Source organism: Lithobates pipiens, unplaced genomic scaffold (genome assembly GCF_037356315.1).
Source record: "Lithobates pipiens isolate NorthernLeopardFrog02 unplaced genomic scaffold, aLitPip1_a1.2 Scaffold_8, whole genome shotgun sequence".
Taxonomy (NCBI): Eukaryota; Metazoa; Chordata; class Amphibia; order Anura; family Ranidae; genus Lithobates; species Lithobates pipiens.
In genome coordinates this window covers 325,929,375-325,948,906 of record NW_027507903.1, presented here as the reverse complement: position 1 = coordinate 325,948,906, position 19,532 = coordinate 325,929,375, and the positions used below count along the sequence as shown (strand labels likewise).

Sequence of the window (19,532 nt, the reverse complement as noted above, 5' to 3'; positions counted from 1 at the left end):
ATAAATATTGAAGGTGCAGAGGATTGGCCGAACAGCAGTGAAACAAATTTGGGGTGTTTGTCTCCTACTGTTACTAGACCCACAACAGTAAAATCAGTCTGTATATGCATTAAATCATACTCGTTAAACTCACCATGGAGCCTAAGGGGTTAATCCTGTGCAAAGGTTGTTTCAAGCTGTCTTCTCTGGTCCTCCCTTTCTTTTACTGTCCCTACTTGATCTGCTGATTGCACAGAGCCCTAGGTGGCCCTCTGCACATGCTCAGTTTGGTGTGTATTGCTAGAGAGTTTATTTTTATTTTTAAGGGGTTCTGCAGGCTCATAGGACAGTCAGAGAAGAATGAAAACTCAGATGGCAAAAAAAAAAAAAAAAAAAAAAAAAAAAAACAGAAGCTATTGCCCTCCCTTACCCTATCCCAAATAAAAAATAGGATTTTTGTACTCACCGTAAAACCCTTTTCTCTATAATTCACCGACCGACACAGCTCCTCTCTGTAACTAAATGGGTTGTATAGCCTGCCATTAGGAGAACTAGGCAAAATTGTTACACAATACACAGAACTTTTAATCCCGCCCCAGTGGGGCGGACCCTGTGCTATCAACCCTCCTCACTGCTCCCAGCAGCTTCAGTACGTCAACAAGCAGTAAAACTTAGAAAAAAGGAGGGATGGGTGCTGTGTCGGTCAGTGAATTACAGAGAAAAGGATTTTACGGTGAGTACATAAATCCTATTTTCTCTTATATTCACCGACCGACACCTCCTCTCTGTAACAAAATTGGGAGTTTCCCAAGCAGTGCCAAACGAGGGGTGGGAAAAAACAGCATAAAAACTTCATCCACCATGGCAAGTGGGAACTAGTGAAACTAAACCCACAAAAAAACAGCAGTGTGTGGAAAAACTCCACTATATAACCGGGCATCCTCAACAGGAGTGATCCCCAAGACCGCAACATTGCGGAAATAATGCAACAGTGCATTAACAAAACAGTACTGTGTTTTTATCGAACAACCAGGAAAAAACTCAATTGCAACTACACGGCCGCCTGCAAAACTTTGCGACCAAAACAGGCATCAGCCGATGCGCTGACGTCTACCTTGTAGAACTTGGTAAACGTATGGACAGACGACCAGGTCGCCGCCTTACACACCTGAGCGACAGATGCTTGGTGTCGGAAGGCCCAAGACGTTTCGATTGCTCTTGTAGAGTGGGCCGTGACTGGAAAGGGGGGCACCTGCCCCTCCAAGGCGTAGGCTTGTACTACAATCTGTCTGATCCACCTGGAAATGGTGGCCAACAAGACTGCCATGCCTTTCTTAGGACCAGCCACCGAAACAAACAGTGAGTCTGACTTCCAGAAGGGAGCAGTGGCAGACAAATACAACTTCAGAGCCCTAACCACATCGAGAGTGTGAAGGGCCACCTCTTTAGGGTGCTTCTGCTTAGGACACAACGATGGTAATACAATGTCTTCATTGATATGAAAAGCCGAAACCACCTTTGGTAGAAAGGACTGTTGTGGACGCAATACCACCTTATCCCTGTGGATGACAAGATAAGGTGACTTGCATGACAAGGCAGCCAATTCCAAAACCCTCCTGGCCGATGTGATAGCCACTAGAAAGACCACTCTGTGAAAGGGTCAACAAGGGAACACGCACCGGAGGGACTACATGTTGCACCCCCTGAACAAAGGTACTCACTAAGGAGACGCCAGGAGTCGCTGGAAAAAGACAACCAGAGCTGAAATTTGCCCCTTGATGGTGCTCAACGCCAACTTCTGGTCTACACCTTGCTGAAGAAACACAGCAGGATCCTGGATATAGAGAAAGAGCTTGGATGCCACCCTTTCTCCTCACACATGGAGATATAGGCCTTCCAAGTACGATGATATATCTTCCTGGAAGAAGATTTCTGCACCCTCAACATAGTTGGAATCACCGAGTCAGACAGACCCCGGTTCCTCAACACCTGGCTTTCAACAGCCATGCCGTTAAAGCCAGCGATGGTAAAGCAGGGTGAAAGATTGGACCTTGAGATAGGAGCTCCTCTGGCAACGGCAGTCACCAGGGAGCATCTGCCACCAGACGCACCAGGTCTGCGTACCAGGGCCGCTGAGGCCAATCTGGGGCAACCAGGATTACTCGGATCCCCTCGGCTTCCACTCTGCGCAGCAGGAGTGGCAACAGTTTTAGTGAAGGAAAGGCGTAGATCAGCTGGTACTGATCCCACGGAGCCACCAGCGCGTCTGCCCACGGATCTCTGGTCCTGGACATGAATCTTGGTACCTTCCGATTGAGACGGGAGACCAATAGATCCACATCTGGTGTGCCCCACCGCAGGCACAGCAGCCTGAATATCTCTGGATGCAATGCCCATTCTCCTGGGTCCAGCATCTGTCGACTCAGATAGTCCGCCTGCCAATTGTCCACCCCCGGGATATAAATGGCCGACAGGGCCGGTACGTGTCACTCTGCCCACCGAAGAATGTGAGCGACCTGAGCAGCGGCTGAGATTCTTGTTCCCCCTTGGTGATTTATGTACGCCACAGCCATGGTGTTGTCTGACTGTATCCTGATCGGACGCCCTTGAAGACACATCGACCATGTGTGGAGGCACAGCCTGATCGCTCTCAATTCGAGAAGATTGATCGGCAACTTTGATTCCTCGCCAACCAGATGCCCTGAGCCGACTGAATCCCCACCACTCCACCTCAGCCGAACAGACTGGCATCCGTAGTGATCACCGTCCATGTCAGAGGAAGGAACAATTTTCCGGACTGAGTCACCAGGGACCGCAACCACCAGATCAGGGAGTCCCTGACTGATTGACTCACCTGGATCTGCCGATCCAGGGACAACAGAGATTTGCTCCATTTTGTCAAAATCTCCTCCTGCAGGACTCTGGTGTGGAACTGGGCATAAGGTACCGCTTTGAAGGAGGCTACCACGAGCCCCAGCAACCGCATGCAAAAGCGGAGCGACGACCACTTGCGACTCATCAGTAGATTGACCGCCGATCTGAGACATCAATGTGTCTGAGGGGAGAAAAACCCTCGCTGCCTTGGAGTTCAATAGCAACCCCAGGTACTCCAGAAGCTGAGTCGGTACGACCACCGACTTCTTTAGGTTCAACAGCCACCCAAATTCTTGCTGGGTCTGTAAGGTGATCGCCACATCCTCCTCTAATTCTGAGGTGGAAGATGCTCTCAGGAGGAGATCGTCTAGGTAACCCACGATCGCCTCAGCAACGCCAATACTGGAGCCAGTACTTTGATAGAGACTCGGGGGGGCTGATGCCAGGCCAAAAGGAAGAGTCACAAACTGGTAGTAGGCTTCTCCAACTGCCAAACGCAGAAGTTTTGATGCCGAAGGCAAATGGGTATGTGCAGGTAAGCAGCCTGGATGTCCAAGGACGCCAGGAAGTCCCCTTGATGGAGTGCAGCGACTACTGAGCGAACTGATTCCATTCTGAACCTCTGCACTTTTACAAGGTGATTGAGGGCTTTTAAGTCCAAGATTGTGGTTCCCAAAAAGGAAGGGGTACGTCCAAACAGATTTGAGTAGAACCCCTGGAAGCGTTCCGATTCCGGAAACCGGTACAATCACCCCCTGATTCAGCAAGTCCCATACCGCCCCTAACAGAGCCTCCCGGCGAACCGGGGACACGGGTATGCTGGAGGGGAAGAATCTGTTTGGCGGCCAAGAGAGGAACTATCATGTAGCCTGTGGAAATCAAATCGCAGACCCATTGGTCGGATAACCGGGAGGTCCACCGGGCTGAAAACTCCCAAAGATGACCCCCCACCCGAAAAGTGGGTGGGGGCAAACCTTCATGCGGTAGCACTTTTGTTTGCAGGCTTGTTAGGCTTGCAGTTCCAGGGACGCTTCTGACCGTCTGTGGGCATCCTGTTGGGCTGGGGGCGTTTTGCCGAAGCACCGGGCGGACAAAAAAGCCACTTGTGAGCGGAAAAAGAGGGTCCTTGCCTGCAGCGAGGCTCCTTAGCCTTCCTGGCCTGTGGGAGTAGTGTACTCTTACCACCAGTGGCATTCTTAATAATGTCATCCAGCAAGGCTCCAAAGAGCTGCTCGCCAAAGAAGGGAAGATCCGTCGGGGCTTTCTTGGATGCCTGGTCAGCAGACCAGCATTTCAGCCAAATGAGGCACCTCAGCACCACAGCTGACACTGAAGCCTTGGATAACAGAGGGAGAGTATCCAGGGCCGCGTCACAAATGTACTTAAGGCCTTGCACTAGTTGGTCTGCTAGCTCCACACACAGGGGAGGCGTTCTGCTCTCCCAATTCGTGGTGCAAAAGTTTTGCCCACTCAGTCAGTGTCTGCGACACCAGTGCGGATGCCAGTACAGGTCGCGTGGCTGACCCCCCCCCCCACAACCGTAAACAAGGAACGAGCCACCGCCTCGGCCTTCCTGTCTGTGGGATCCTTGAATGCAGGCGTCCCCTCAACCGGGATAGTGGTTACTTTATTTAACCTAGATACTGGGGGGTCCATGACCGGAGGAGCCGACCACTTTTTGAGAAGGCTTTCCTCAAAGGGGTAACGCACCACCAAATTTTTGGGGACCGAAAAGGTCCATTGTGGGTGACCCCATTCCCTGTAGATGAATTTGTCAAAATAAGTCAAATACGTGTACACCTTAGGTCAACGTGCTGGCTTGCGGGACTGGTACATCAGCAGAGGGATCCGCTGCCTCCTGAATCTTCAGGGTATCAGGCACAGCTGTGATAAGTGCTCCAACAAGCGCTGTGTCATGCCCGGACCGGGGAATCATCCTCACTGTCCGAACGGTCCTGGTCAGCCACGTCTGATAGGTCAGAGCAGGGGTCACCAGCTGCAGCAGGGCCCATGTCTGCATCAGAGCTCTCCCCAGAGGACAGGGGGGGGGCAGGGGCCTCTTACATGCACCTTTCCTGCCTCTATCTTAGCAACATAGGAGTCAAGGCCCGCAGTCAGGGTGTCCATGCGCACCGCGCTAACCGCAGGTGACCCGGTCGCTATAGCCTGGATTTTGGGGGAAGAAACACCAGTTTCTGAAGCTATGCTGACCCTAACCTGACTGCCACCTGCGAGGGGACATAGGACAGTGAAGGTCCCACCCCCTCCTGCTGCTGCCGCCGTGTGGGGGGTGGGGGGGGGGGTAACTTAGCGCCAGACTCACCACCCTGGGGCATTCTGTGAATGCCACTAGCAGTGCCTGTAGTCCCTAGGAGGTTCCCAGTTGCAGAGGAGAAAAGTGTGTCAGCAGCAGCAGCTATAAACAGCGGTGAAAACGTTCTGCAGAGCTAGCTTCAGCGTTCAGCAAAGAGCCATCCAGCATCCTGTACACAATGGACACAGGAAACGGCAAGTGAGAGTAATGCTGCCACAAGAGAACAGCGCCGAAAAAAAAAAAAAAAAAAATCGCTCGGGCTTCAAGAAAATGGCCGCCAATGCAACTAATAGGAGATCCTAAAGAAGATGGCTGCTGAAGCTCACCAGGGGAATACCAGCTTTCCCACATCCAAAATGGCTGCCGGAGAGTGCCATGCAGTGACAGAACAAAAAATAAAAAATGTGCTGCCTGCCTACAGCCAGAACAACCTCCATAAACACCTTTTGGGATCCCCCAGCCCGGGTCCAGGGCCAACACCAGCCGCACAGAGCCCCCACAGGTGAGAACAAACAGCGAACCCCACACACCGCCCACAGCGCATGCAGCCACCCCCCTCAGAGGGGGGAAAGGAGGGGTGATAGGGACTTGGGAGAGAAGATAGGGAGGTGAGGTGCCCCCCGAATCGACCCCCCAGGGAATGCCCAGCCGCTCACCCCACCGAGGCAGGGAGAGCCGTACTTGCCACTCCTGAAGAGCTGGGAGACATTCCATCACAGACCTACTTCTGCACAGTTACAGGGTAGCTGTTGGCCCGGTATACTGTGATCCAGACGTCAGTAGCCGGTCATATGTATACCCCGGAGCATTGAAGCCCACCGACCACCTCTGGAGCTGAGGCATGTCGTGGCCTGCCGAGCCTTAGCTGCGGCCTGCTCATGCTCGACGGCCGGACTGGGGAAACTACAAGGATATCATTAACCAGCCTGTCACCCAGCTGGCAGTTGATGAAAGATCCTGAGATCTTCTATCTTGCGCAAAAAGCAGCAAACCTGCAGCAAAAACATGGACCGAGAGGGCCCGCAGGGTTCCTAGGTCATTCTCCTTACTAGGCAAAAAAAAAACTGAAGCTGCTGGGAGCAGTGAGGAGGGTTGATAGCACAGGGTCCGCCCCATTGGGGCGGGATTAAAAGTTCTGTGTATTGTGTAACAATTTTGCCTAGTTCTCCTAATGGCAGGCTATACAACCTATTTACTTACAGAGAGGAGCTGTGTCGGTCGGTTAATATAAGAGAAAAAAGGTTTTCCCTTTAGCTCTACTTTAACATGCACCATAAAGCAGATTGACACAAGCCCACAATTGTTAAAGTACCCTACATAATCTTGCTATGCTGAATGGGGCATTATTCTTTTTCATAGGCTGTAAACTAAACACACATTCAGAATCTGGCAGTCAGTATGATTCATCTATTTCGGGGGGGTCTGCAAGTCATAGATTCCTGGGAGCTGACATTTACAAGCCCATCAAGTCCAACCTATGTGTGTGATTATATGTCAGTATTACATAGTATATCCCTGTATGTTGTGGTTCAGGTGCTTATCTAATAGTTTTTTTAAGTTATCAATGCTCCCGCTGAAACCACTGCCTGTGGAAGGGAATTGCACATCTTAACCGCTCTTACAGTAAAGAACACTCTACGCAGTTTAAGGTTAAACCACTTTCCTTCTCATTTTAGTGAATGGCCACATTTTAATAAATTCCCTTGCGCAGAAATTTTTATCCCCATCGTGGGGTCACCAGTGCGGTATTGTACATTGAAATCATATCCCCTCTCAAGCGCATCTTCTCCAGAGAGATCAAGTTCAGCCCTCGTAAACCTTTCCTCATAACTAGCAATTTGTTTTATCGCCCTTCTCTGGACTCTCTCCAGTTCTAGCACATCCTTCTCAGTGTTTTCAACCTACCAGATTGAGATTTACTGACACAACACCCAAAATTCACTGGCACAGCCAAGTTTTTACTGCCATTTCCAAAAGTTACAAAATGACAGGTTAAAGTGCAAATTTCAGTATTTAGGCTACAAACAAGTACAATATGCACTTAGCATTGTGATTTAACCACTTTCAGACCGGACCATTTTGCTGGTCAATGACCAGAGGTCTTTTTACAATTTGGCACTGCGCTGCTTTAACTGGTATTTGTGCGGTCATGCAATGTTGTACCCAAACAAAATTTTGTCCTTTTCTTCCCACAAATAGAGCTTTCTTTTGATGGTATTTGATTGCCTCTGCGATTTTTATTTTTTGCGATATAAACGTAAAAAGACCGCAAATTTTGAAAAAAAATGATATTTTCTAATTTTTGTTATTAGAAAAATCCAATAAACTCAATTTTAGTCATACATTTAGGCCAAAATGTATTCAGCCATATGTCTATGGTAAAAAAAAAAGTCAATAACTGTATATTTATTGGTTTGCGCAAAAGTTGTCACATCTACAAACTAAGGTACGTTTTCTGGAATTTACGCAGCTTTTAGTTTACGACTGCCTATCTCATTTCTTGAGGTGCTAAAATGGCAGGGCAGTACAAACCCCCCCAAATGACCCCATTTTGGAAAGTAGACCCCCTAAGGAAATTGATAAGAGGCATGTTGAGCCCATTGAATATTTTATTTTTTTGCCTCAAGCGATTGAATAAAGACAAAAAAAATTTTTTATTTTTTTTTATTTTTTTTTTACACAAAGTTGTCACTAAATGATATATTGCTCACACATGCTATGGGCATATGTGAAATGACACCCCAAAATAAGTTCTGCTGCTTCTCCTGAGTACGGGGATACCACATATGTGGGACTTTTTGGGAGCCTAGCCGCGTACGGGGCCCCGAAAACCAAGCACCGCCTTCAGGCTTTCTAAGGGCGTAAATTTTTGACTTCACTCCTCACTACCCATTACAGTTTTGAAGGCCATAAAATGCCAAGATGGCACAAACCCCCCCCAAATGACCCCATTTTGGAAAGTAGACACCCCTAAATTTAGGGGTACACTAGTGAGACTCACAGGTAAAAAAGCACCTAGGCTGTCAGCGACTGTATCAAAACGCTACAAGAAAAACTGTTAGCGATCGCAGGGATCAGGCCTGACTCTGCGAACGCTGCAGTTATGCGTGTTGTGTTTTGTAAGTGACAGTGATTGATCGATACTGCACTTGGGTGGGCTGGTCTGGGCTTGGCGGAGGGGCTAAACGCAGGTGCTAGCAGGTATCTGGGCTGATCCCGCTAACAATGCGTTTTGGGAAACCTAAACTGCTGGCGACGCTAATATAGATCTGATCAGATACTATATTACTAAGGGAGGTGTATGCTTTGTGTGTGGGTGTTAGCGGTACTGGCACTAACCTGACGCTGCCTGGGGCGACGCAGACCTTATCTGACCCTCAAACTTATATCACCCGCCGGGTGATCAGGGGGTTAAACCTTTATTAGGTAATAAATGGCGGGTGCCCTGAAACTATAAAAAAATAACTAACCAACCAGCGTCACCTGTAAAAGTTATATGGTGATCACTGGTGAAAGGGTTAACTAGGGGGCTTTATGCGGTAGTATATGGGGGTCCCTGGCGCTATAAAAAGCTGCGGCGAACCTAAATACCTACCTGCCTAACTAGCGTCACCTGTGACACTAATACAGCGATCAGAAAAACGATCGCTTATTATGCTGGGTTCACACTGGAGCGATGCGGGAACGCCACGAATCCGCGGCGGGTTCCCGCATCGCATGCCTCCCGGCGGCAGTTCACACTGCCCTATGCGAACTGCTGGGAGTGTCAGTGAAATGTTAATGACACCCCCAGATCAGTTCGCATATCGCAGTGCGATCTGCAAACTCGGATCGCATGGTGTGAACACCCATGCGATCCGATTCTGCTGTGGACCAAAAAAAGGGTCCCGTGCGAATTTGCAGTGGGTGCGACGCAAATTCAGCCATACTATCTGTATGGCTGAACTCGAATCGCACAGAGATCGGATGCAGTGCGGTGCGAATCACATCCGTTCTCATAAACCGCTGCAATGTGAACCCAGCCTTAGTGACACTGGCGACGGGGGGTGATCACGGGGTTAAACCTTTATTGGGGGGGTTAGGGGGGTACCTTAGAACTAAAAGGGGGCTAACCCTAACTGCCCTAACAGTTATTACAGTCACAAATGACACCAATGCAAATAAATAAATAAAGAAAATGCAATTGGTGTCACTGTGACTGGGGGGGCAGGGGTAATTGGGGGGGTGATCGGGGGGTGTGAGTGTGCCTGGCATGTTCTACTGTGTAGTGTCGTGTTGGTGCAACTCACCGATCCTCTCTCCTCGGTGCTGGAACGAAAAATACCGACACGGAGGAGAGATTACATCACTTCCTCTGCCTGTGTTTACATTACAGGAGAGGAAGTGATGTCACGGAGCATTTCCATTCGTCGGGAGCGATCGCGAGGGGGTGGCCATGAATGAATGGCCGCCCCCTCATCCCGGATCGCTCCCGAACGAATACCGACCGCCGCAGGCACCGGGGGGGGGGGGGGGGCCCACCCGCGGGAAGGCAGGGACGTATATATACGCCCATATGCCTGCCCGTGCCATTCTGTCGACGTATATCGTCGTGCGGCGGTCGGCAAGTGGTTAAGGTAGCTATTAAGCAAGAAACATATTTATTATATTATTTTTGATAAAGAACATAGTTGCGGGACAGGAAATTAGAATGGGCAGGCACACTTATGACAATGAATCACAGTAACACTGACAGCAGTGTGCAGCAGCACAGATCACCGTCACGACATGTCCCTTCCCGAGTCACAGCGACAGTCTCTCTCCAAACCAGGTGGTCCCTTAAGTCCACTCCAGTCCAAATAGCACTGACAGTCCCGCTCCCGGCTTGCCTTGCACCTGTCCTACATATCGGCACACAAGGCTGCTTCGCTGGGCTCCTCTACACCATGACATCACACAACATGCTAAGGCACCGCCTCTACCAGATCTGTTCCTGCCGGCACCTCCCAAACACACTATAGCAGGCACTTGGAGGGGATCGGTCAGCTCCAGAGGGGAACAATGCATGTGCAGCTCTGAGCAGAGAGTCACTGACATATTTTTTACTGCCAGCCTTTTCCTGTCACTGGCATTTACCGACAGGAGAAAAGTGCCCATTTTTAATTGTCTGCCAATAAAAATACTGATGTTTGGCAACACTGATCCTTCTTGAGGACTGGTGCCCAGAACCAGACAGAATACTTCCGGTGCGGCCGGACCAGAGTGGGAGAATTATCGTTTTATCTCTGGCATTAATCCCCTTTTCTCTAGTCGTCTGTCCAGGACAGCACTAGAGAGAGATAGGCTCCACTCCAGAGGCAGGAAACACAATCCAGATCTTTAAAGGGGGGGTCTCCGTCCCTTCCCCTTCAGTCTTTGCGTTTCCTCCACCGGAGGCGGCGGCTGGATCAGGAGCTCTCCTTCCCCTGACGGTGGGAGTGCCCATAAGAGATGGGGAAGGAGTTCTGTGTACCTGTTTTGGTAGCAGACATCTGGGGTCGTCGGGTTGACAGCAGCTACGAACCGGCGTTCTCCTTCTGAAGCCCGGGGAGGGCTGGCATTCCCTCGCCTGACGATAGGTTCGGATTTGGGCACGAAAATCAGGCAGGGGGGCGGACACAGGCATAGAGTTCTGGCCTGTGGAATGCAGGACAGAGGACTTCCAGCAATCCACTTTCGGGTTCCGGGTCGTGCGGCGAGCGGACGATCGGAACCTTGGCGGCCATTTTAAAAAGCCTCGGCCACATAACGATCATGCTGCATCACAAACGAAGGGAAAAGCCTCCAGGCGGTCAGGCAAGATTCCGATTGGATATGGATGCAATAGAGAGTGGAGTGGAGCCGAACCAGCTCAGGTAGGCAAACAAACACAGAGGTGTCTTGTACCCTCCAGGGCTGGGAGAGAGGGGGGGGGGGTGATGGACTAATCAATGCAAAGGCATTATGAAATGGTCCAGGTGTGTTTTTCCTCCCTCCCTCTCTCGAACAGGATCCGGACTAAAGTGTCTTGCGAATCCTGTTAACGGTTGGGGGGGTGCACATAGGTGTTTGGTGAAGGCATCCTATTTTTGCTAAGGTTTCGCTGGTGTTAGCTTGTCTGTTTTTCCCTTCCTTCTTCTCTTGTCTTAGGCTCTGCCCAAAGAACCAGAGAGGTCGGGGGGGGGGGGGAAGAAGAGATGTCCTTCATGTATGAATAAATTAAAAGAAGGATGGTCTAAGCCCCTTTGTAAACCGTGCATAGACAAGTTGGTCTATAAGGAAGCTACGGGGGCTTGTAAGGATTCGATTTATGGAGTACAGAAAGAAATGCAATCCATCAAGACAATGCTAGCGAACCTTGAGACCCCAAAACCAGCCACAGTCCTCCCTGCTTCCACCCCAGAGGAAGGTGACGAATCAGGGGAAGAATTCGATTCACTGGATGGCCTAAGTGAGACGGCATCATCCAGAGATATTCCTGCTCAAGGGACAAGCCCTCCCAGATACAGGCTCTCACTCGAGGAGGTAGATGCCTTACTGGGGGTGATTTATGAGACGCTTGAAATTAAAGAAGAGCCAGTCTCCCGGTCCTTACATGACCGGATATATCAGACCCTAAAGGAAGATTCCGTCAGGGTTTTTCCGGTTCATAGCACACTGGTAGATTCAATCAAGAAAGAGTGGGAGGAGCCAGAGAAAAAGCTTTTTTTTCCCTAAAAGTATGAAGCAGAGATTCCCCTTCAGTGAGGACCCCACTTACGTCTGGAACAAAGTACCTAAGGTAGACGCAGCTTTTTCTCAGTGTGCAAAATCAACAGACCTCGCCTTTGAGGACATGGATGTCCTTAAGGAACCCATGGATAAAAGGATGGAGGTGCTGCTGAAGAGGTCATGGGAAGTAACCATGACTAATGTAAAACCTGCAATGGCCACAATAGTGGCTCCGCAATTTGGAGGTCTGGCTGGAACAATTGCAAAGCCATTTGGAAGGGGGGACCTCCAGAAAGGAAATCCTGGATTCCCTTCCTATACTACATAAAGTAGCAGGTTATATGGCAGATGCCTCTGCGGAGTTGGTCAAATTGTCAGCCAGGACCACTGCCCTCGTAAACGCATCTCGCAGGGCACTTTGGTTGAAGTCTTGGTCAGGAGACTCAGCCTCAAAAGTGAGCTTATGTGGCATCCCCTTTGAGGGAGACCTCTTGTTCGGGCAGGACCTTGAGAAGGTCCTGGACCGTACTGCGGACAAGAAAAAGGCCTTTCCTGTTAAACGCAAAAAGACTACAGGTAAATGCTTTTTTCGTCCCTAAAGGCAGGGACAGTCACAGGGACAGACCTCCAAGGAGTCAACCCCTAAAAAACAGTGGATGGGAGGAAAACAGAAAAGCAATCTTTTTTCCTCTTCTAAAAAAAAAAAAAAAAAAAAACACCAAGTCCCAGTGACTTGGTTCCTGTGGGGGGGGGGGGGGGGGGGAGACTGGGGCAGTTCCTCCCACAGTGGGAAAAGACTACCCCAAATATTTTTATTCTGAGGATCATCAGGGAGGGTTACAAAATACAGTTCAAACACACCCCACCTACAAGGATGTGTCTGACCAAGCCTCCCAAGGACCCTCAGAAAGCGACAGCTTTGCTGTCGCATATTGGCGATTTAATAGACCAGAGGGTTCTAGTGCCAGTTCCGCCACAGGAAATAAGCCACGGTCTCTACTCTCAGGCGTTTGTAGTGAAGAAACCGTCAGGCAAATTCCGGTTAATTTTTAACCTAAAGTTACTAAACAAGTGGGTAACTTACAAAAAAATTCCAGATGGAAACAATTTTTACAGTGAGGTCAATACTCCCTCCAAATTGTTTCATGGCCTCCCTCGATCTGTACCTACACATCCCCATTTGAGAGAACTCTCAAAAGTATTTGAGAATAGCGATTCTTTGGGGAAGGCAGATCCGAAACTTCCAATTCAGGGCTCTGCCATTCGGTCTATCTTCTTCCCCCAGGATATTCACCAAGGTCCTGGCAGAAGCACTGGCTCCCCTGAGACTGAAAGGGGTCGCCGTCATACCATACTTGGACAACCTTTTATTCTTCGTCCCCTCAAAGCTCCAACTGCAGGGAGATCTGAGGGTAGCCATCTCTTGCCTAAAAAGGCTGGGGTGGTTAATAAACAAAGAAAAGTCACACTTGACACCAACACAGGCCATATAGTATCTAGGTTTCCTGGTAGACTCGGTGTCACAGAAAGTCTTCCTCACAGAAGAAAAAGTAGAAAAGGTGAAGGAGACTAACCTTTCTACAGACCAATCGGGCAATTTCCCTCCGCTCAGCTATGGCAGGGTTGGGCCTATTGGTGGCAACAATCCCTGCGGTTCCTTGGGCAAGGGTTCATTTCAGGTGCCTTCAGGCCAACATTCTGCATCTGGGACGGGGCACAAGAATCCCTGGATGGGATTATCCATCTATCCTCAAAGACCAGAAGGTCTCTATGGTGGTGGAGGAGAGAGGAGAACCTAGTACGGGGTCTATGGTGGTCTCCTCCAGTGTCTGTCTGCATCACTACGGATGCCAGTGCTTGGGTGCTGGGGGAAGACACAGTCCCAGAGGTCGGTCAATTGGAGAGAGTTGCAGGCAATCTGGGAAGCCTTAAGGGCGTTTGCCAGGGATCTGAGGGACCACCATGTACAGGTCCTCTCGGACAGCGTGGTGGCGGTTTCCTACCTAAACAAACAGGGAGGAACGAGATGCCCGTCCCTGATCAAGCTAACAAGTACGATCATGCATTGGGCCGAGGAAAACCTAGAGTCTGTTTCAGCGGTCCATCTAAAGGGGGTGGACAACCACCTGGCGGATTTTCTGAGTCGACACCAGGTATACGAATCAGAATGGTCCCTGAACAGGGAGAGTTCTCAGCTGATAGTGCGGAAATGGGGTCTCCCCAAGGGGGACTTGTTCGCCAGGAAAGTGAACACCCAGGTCCCAGTATACTTCTCCCTAGAGAGGGAGGCAGGGGCAAAAGGGATAGACGCTTTGGCACAAAACTGGGAGTTTCGCACTTGCTACGCCTTTCCCCCATTCAAGCTAATTCCTCTAGTACTGAGGAAATTTCTGCAGGAATGGACCACATTAATACTGGTGGTTCCGTATTGGCTGAAGAGACCGTGGTTCTCAATGCTGATGGGCCTGACAGACGAGCCTCCCCTCATGTTGCCCGAGAGGGAGGATCTGCTGTCCCAGGGTCCAGTTCGGTTGCCAGAAATACAGACCCTGAAGTTATCGGCCTGGCGTCTGAAGAGAGCCTCTTGAAGTCTAAGGGGCTCTCGGATAGGACGATTAGAACACTCCTTTCTAGTAGAAAGAAGGTAACCCAAGCAATTTATGTTAAGTTTTGGAAGGTTTTTTGTTCTTGGTTAGACACTAAAAAGGTGTCTGTAAGTATCCCGACAGTCTTGGAGTTTTTACAAGACGGTGCGGATAAGGGACTGGCTATTAGTACCTTAAAAGTACAAGTTGCGGCCCTGTCTTTTTGGATCAACCTCTGGCGGCAGACCCGCTAGTTAGCAGGATCTTTAAGGGGTTGACCAGGATTAAACCTGTTCCTTTCAAAATTTTACCCAAATGGGACCTGTCAATTGTATTACAGGGATGGGTAAAAAAAGTCACAGGAAGACTTGAAATGGATCACGCTCAAAACAGTGTTCCTAGTGGCTATTTCCACAGCCAGACGCATTAGCGATCTTCAGGCACTTTCGGTGAAAGAGCCGTTTTTGCAAATTTTTTAAGACAGGCTGGTGTTGCGCACGGACCCTGAGTTTTTACCCAAAGTAGTGACAAAGTTCTACAGAACACAGGAAATTGTTTTACCTTCGTTCTGTGGGTCCCCCACTAATCCTAAGGCGATAGAATTTCACCAACTGGATGTGAGAGCCTGTGTCTTACAGTATCTGGAGATGTCGAAAAGCATTAGAAAATAAAATGCATTATTTATTTTACATGCCGGTAAAAAATTGGGGTCACAAGCTTCAAAGAATACAATTGCAAGGTGGATAAAACAAGCTATTGTAGAAGCTTACAAAGTGATGAAAATGGAATGTCCTTTTTCCCCCATGGCTCACTCTACACGGGGACTATCGACCTCTTGGGCAGAGCGAGCTGGAGCGACACCAGAACAAATTTGTCGAGCAGCAACTTGGTCAAGCTACTCAACGTTTATGAAGCATTACAGATTGGACCTTATCTCAGCGCAAGATCAGGCGTTTGGGAGAAAGGTCCTTCAAGCAGTAGTCCCCCCCCTAATCTGGTAAGTTCTCGTTGATCCTCTCTAGTGCTGTCCTGAACAGACGACTAGAGAAAACGAGAGTTAGACTTACCGGTAACTCTGTTTCTAGGAGTCGTCCAGGACAGCATGGATTCCCTCCCTATATGCTGTTATAATGCTGGACAAGTGTTTTTGTCGTTACAGAAGCCGTTTCAGGGAAGTTCTCGGTTACAAGACTGAAGGGGAAGGGACGGAGACCGCCCTTTAAAGATCTGGATTGTGTTTCCTGCCTCTGGAGGTGGAGCCTATCTCTCTAGTGCTGTCCTGGACGACTCCTAGAAACAGAGTTACTGGTAAGTCTAACTCTCGTTTTTAATGAATGCCAATATTCTGTTTGCTTTGCATGACATTGCCAAGTCTGTCATCTACTAGGACCCCCAGGTCCTTCTACAGCCTAGATTCCCCCAGAGGTTCTCCCCCCAGGGACTAGATTGCATTGATATTTTTGTCACCGAAATGCATTATTTTACATTATTCCACATTAAACCTCATTTGCCATGTAGTTGTCCACCCCATTAATTTGTTCAGATCTTATTGAAAGGTTTCCACATCCTGCGGAGAAGTTATTGCCCTGCTTAGTTTAATATCGTCTGCAAATACAGAGATTGAACTGTTTATCCCATCCTCCAGGTCGTTTATGCATAAATTAAATAGGATTGGTCCCAGGACAGGACCCCGGGGGACCCCACTTTCCACCCCTGCCCATACGAGTACTCCCCATTTATCACTACCCTCTGAACTCGCCCTTGTAACTAGTTTTCAATTCATGTGCTTAACCTATGGTCCATGCCAACGGACCTTACTTTGTACAGTAAATGTTTATGGGGAACTTTATCAAATGCTTTTGCAAAATCCAGATAGACCACATCTACGGGCCTTCCTTTATCCAGATGGCAGCTCACTTCCTTATAGAAGATAAATAGATTGGCCTGTTAAGAACGATTCTTCATGAATCCATGCTGATTGCTGCTAATGATACAGTTGTCATTGCTAAAATCTTGTATATAGTCCCTTATACCTTACAAGAGCTTGAATACAATTGATGTTAGGCTAACTGGTCTGTAATTCCCAGGGATAAATCTTTGTCCTTTTTTAAATATTGGTGCTACATTGGCTTTTCTCCAATCAGCTAGTACCATTCCAGTTAGTAGATTAATTAGGAACAATGGTCTGGCAATTACTTGACCGAGTTCCTTAACCTCCCTGACGGTATAATTATTTCAGATTTTTGCATCAAAGGGGTACAATTATTTTGCATAGAGATTTGGCGTTTTATATTGTAGGCCTGTAATTAAGTTCACACTGCCATATGCAAACTGCTGGGGAGTGTCATGTTAACGACACCCAGCTCACATATCGCTCTGCGAACTGACAGTTCGGACATGAATCGGATTGCATGTGTGTGAACCTCAATCCTCAATGCTTAGAGATATTTTAGTATGCACCATCCGTGCATAGGTTCACGTTACAAAATCAAGCCCCCTCTCTAGTAATGTTATATGTTTTCCAAAATAAGTGCAAAGGCTGAGCTTGCAAAGATCATATAAACATATGGTCAGTGGCAGTATTGTAAGAAAATCAGCATGCTAGCTATCCTCTCCATTACCATCACATTGTACAAATGCCTAGGTATATGCCGACATGCCTGTGTGGTAAAACTTTGTTCATCATAAAGCTTCTTACAGCGACTGTCATGAGAAAAACATGAGGGATGCTATTGCTAGCCCTCTTTTGAAATTGCTAGTTACCTGGCTGTGTCTGGCTTAAATACTCTTGGAGTTATAGGTCTAGACCAAGCATGCTGTACTTAAGTATCGGAATTCTTTATCTCAATAGTCATTTCAGGTCAGAGTTAAAAGCATCAAAGCCATAGCATCAGCATTGTAACCAACATTCTCAATTGAAAGATCAGCAATTGCAGCCCCCACACTTATCACAAGAGTCATTGTAGGTATCATAAGGTATCAAAAGTGCAGCTTGTACATAATTTTACTTCTGGAGGAGCTGAACATGTCACACAACCTGGCTAAAGGTTATGTGCATAGTACTGTGAAGGAGGAAGTGAGCCATCAACGGGGGCGTGTGGGGGGGGGGGGGATAGCAATTCTGCAGAAGCACTTATATAGTCCATTACCAATATGCGATAAGCAAAAAAAAGTTTTACAATAACCTGTACAAGAAATACAGTATTCATCACCTACTTCCCTATTAAGCTACTTCACTGCTGCTGCACATAGCCTTGTGTGTCCGTGCTTTCAGGGAATTTAAAGTAAAACTTTGCAACACATTCAATATTCTATATCACAACTAAGGATGAGCTCAGGCGTGTTTGCACACTCCACGTGCAGAGCCCGCCAGGAAGTTGCCGCAGCGCTGTGCTAATCACAGGCAGTGAGACATTGCCCCGATCTCTGCAGCCGAGCATCGGGAAATGTCTCACGGCCTGTGATTAGCGCAGCGCCGACTTCCTGGCGGGCTCTGCACGTGGAGTGTGCAAACACGCTGGAGCTCATCCTTAATCACAACTCACATTGAGTTGTAATTATACACCTTGAGATTCTTGCACTTTACTATATTCCAGAGCTTCTTGTGCCTCTGTATTGGCAAGAAAAGCATGGTGTGGACAAATGTGGAGAGTTGCATGAAAGATCTGGCTTTCAGGGCTCAAAGCTGCCATATCATTTTTAATGGCATTGTTTATGGCCAAAAAAAAAAAAAAGAGTGCCCCTAGAAAATAAAGAGGTACATTCGAGCACAACCAGATTGCCTGCTTTTCAGGTGAGCCTCAAAATGTTACACAATTAGTAAACATTTGATGGCATTAGCAAAGGATCTGAAAAATACACTTACCTATTTTGAGGAAATAATGCACAGCAAAGTGGTGTCGCAAATACCAAGCTGAAAAAAGTAAAAAACAAACATTTAAAAAAAATTAGTATATATATTTTCTTTAAAATTTAGTTTTAATAATGAATTGCAAAAATATGCCTGCAATACACTAAACATACATATTGTAAGGTACAGTGGTGTGAAAAAGTGTTTGCCCCCTTCCTCATTTCCTGTTCCTTTGCATGTTTGTCACACTTAAGTGTTTCGGAACATCAAACCAATTTAAACAATAGTCAAGGACAACACAAGTAAACACAAAATGCAATTTGTAAATGAAGGTGTTTATTATTAAAGGTGAAAAAAAATCCAAACCATCATGGCCCTGTGTGAAAAAGTGATTGCCCCCTAAACCTAATAACTGGTTGGGCCACCCTTAGCAGCAACAACTGCAACCAAGCGTTTGCGATAACGTGCAATGAGGCTTTTACAGCGTCCTGGAGGAATTTTGGCCCACTCATCTTTGCAGAATTGTCCTAATTCAGTTACATTAGAGGGTTTTCGAGCATGAACGGCCTTTTTAAGGTCATACCACAACATCTCAATAGGATTCAGGTCAGGACTTTGGCTAGGCCACTCCAGTCTTCATTTTGTTTTTCTTCAGCCATTCGGTGGTGGACTTGCTGGTGTGTTTAGGATCATTGTCCTGCTGCAGAACCCAAGTTCGTTTCAGCTTGAGTACACGAACAGATGGTCGGACATTCTCCTTCAGGATCTCTTGGTAGACAGCAGAATTCATAGTTCCTTTTATCACGGCAAGTCTTCCAGGTCCTGAAGCAGCAAAACAGCCCCAGACCATCACACTACCACCACCATATTTTACGGTTGGTATAATGTTCTTTTTCTGAAATGCAGTGTTCCTTCTACGCCAGATATACTTGGACACACACCTTCCAAAGAGTTCCACTTTTGTCTCATCGGTCCACAGAATGTTGTCCCAAAAGTCTTGGGGATCATCAAGATGTGTTGTGGAGAAATTGAGACGAGCTTTGATGTTCTTTTTGCTCAGCAGTGGTTTCTCCTTGGAACTCTGCCATGCAGGCCATTTTTGCCCAGTCTTTTCCTGATGGTGAAGGCATGAACGCTGACCTTAACTGAGGCAAGTGAGGCCTGCAGTTCCTTGGACGTTGTTGTGGGGTCTTTTGTGACCTCTTGGATGAGTCGTCGCTGC

The 19,532-nt window shown here is 48.0% G+C and overlaps 1 protein-coding gene across 3 annotated transcripts in view; it reads right to left on the bottom strand.

The window, feature by feature from the left end:
• LOC143963337 (sideroflexin-1) overlaps positions 1 to 19,532 on the bottom strand; it is a 120,457-nt gene that overhangs the window by 17,848 nt on the left and 83,077 nt on the right. For all 3 annotated transcript variants that reach the window (XM_077472946.1, XM_077472948.1, XM_077472947.1), the window contains one exon: positions 18,326 to 18,373. In XM_077472946.1, the coding sequence (XP_077329072.1) occupies positions 18,326 to 18,373 (48 nt within the window). The remainder of the gene's footprint in view (positions 1 to 18,325; positions 18,374 to 19,532) is intronic.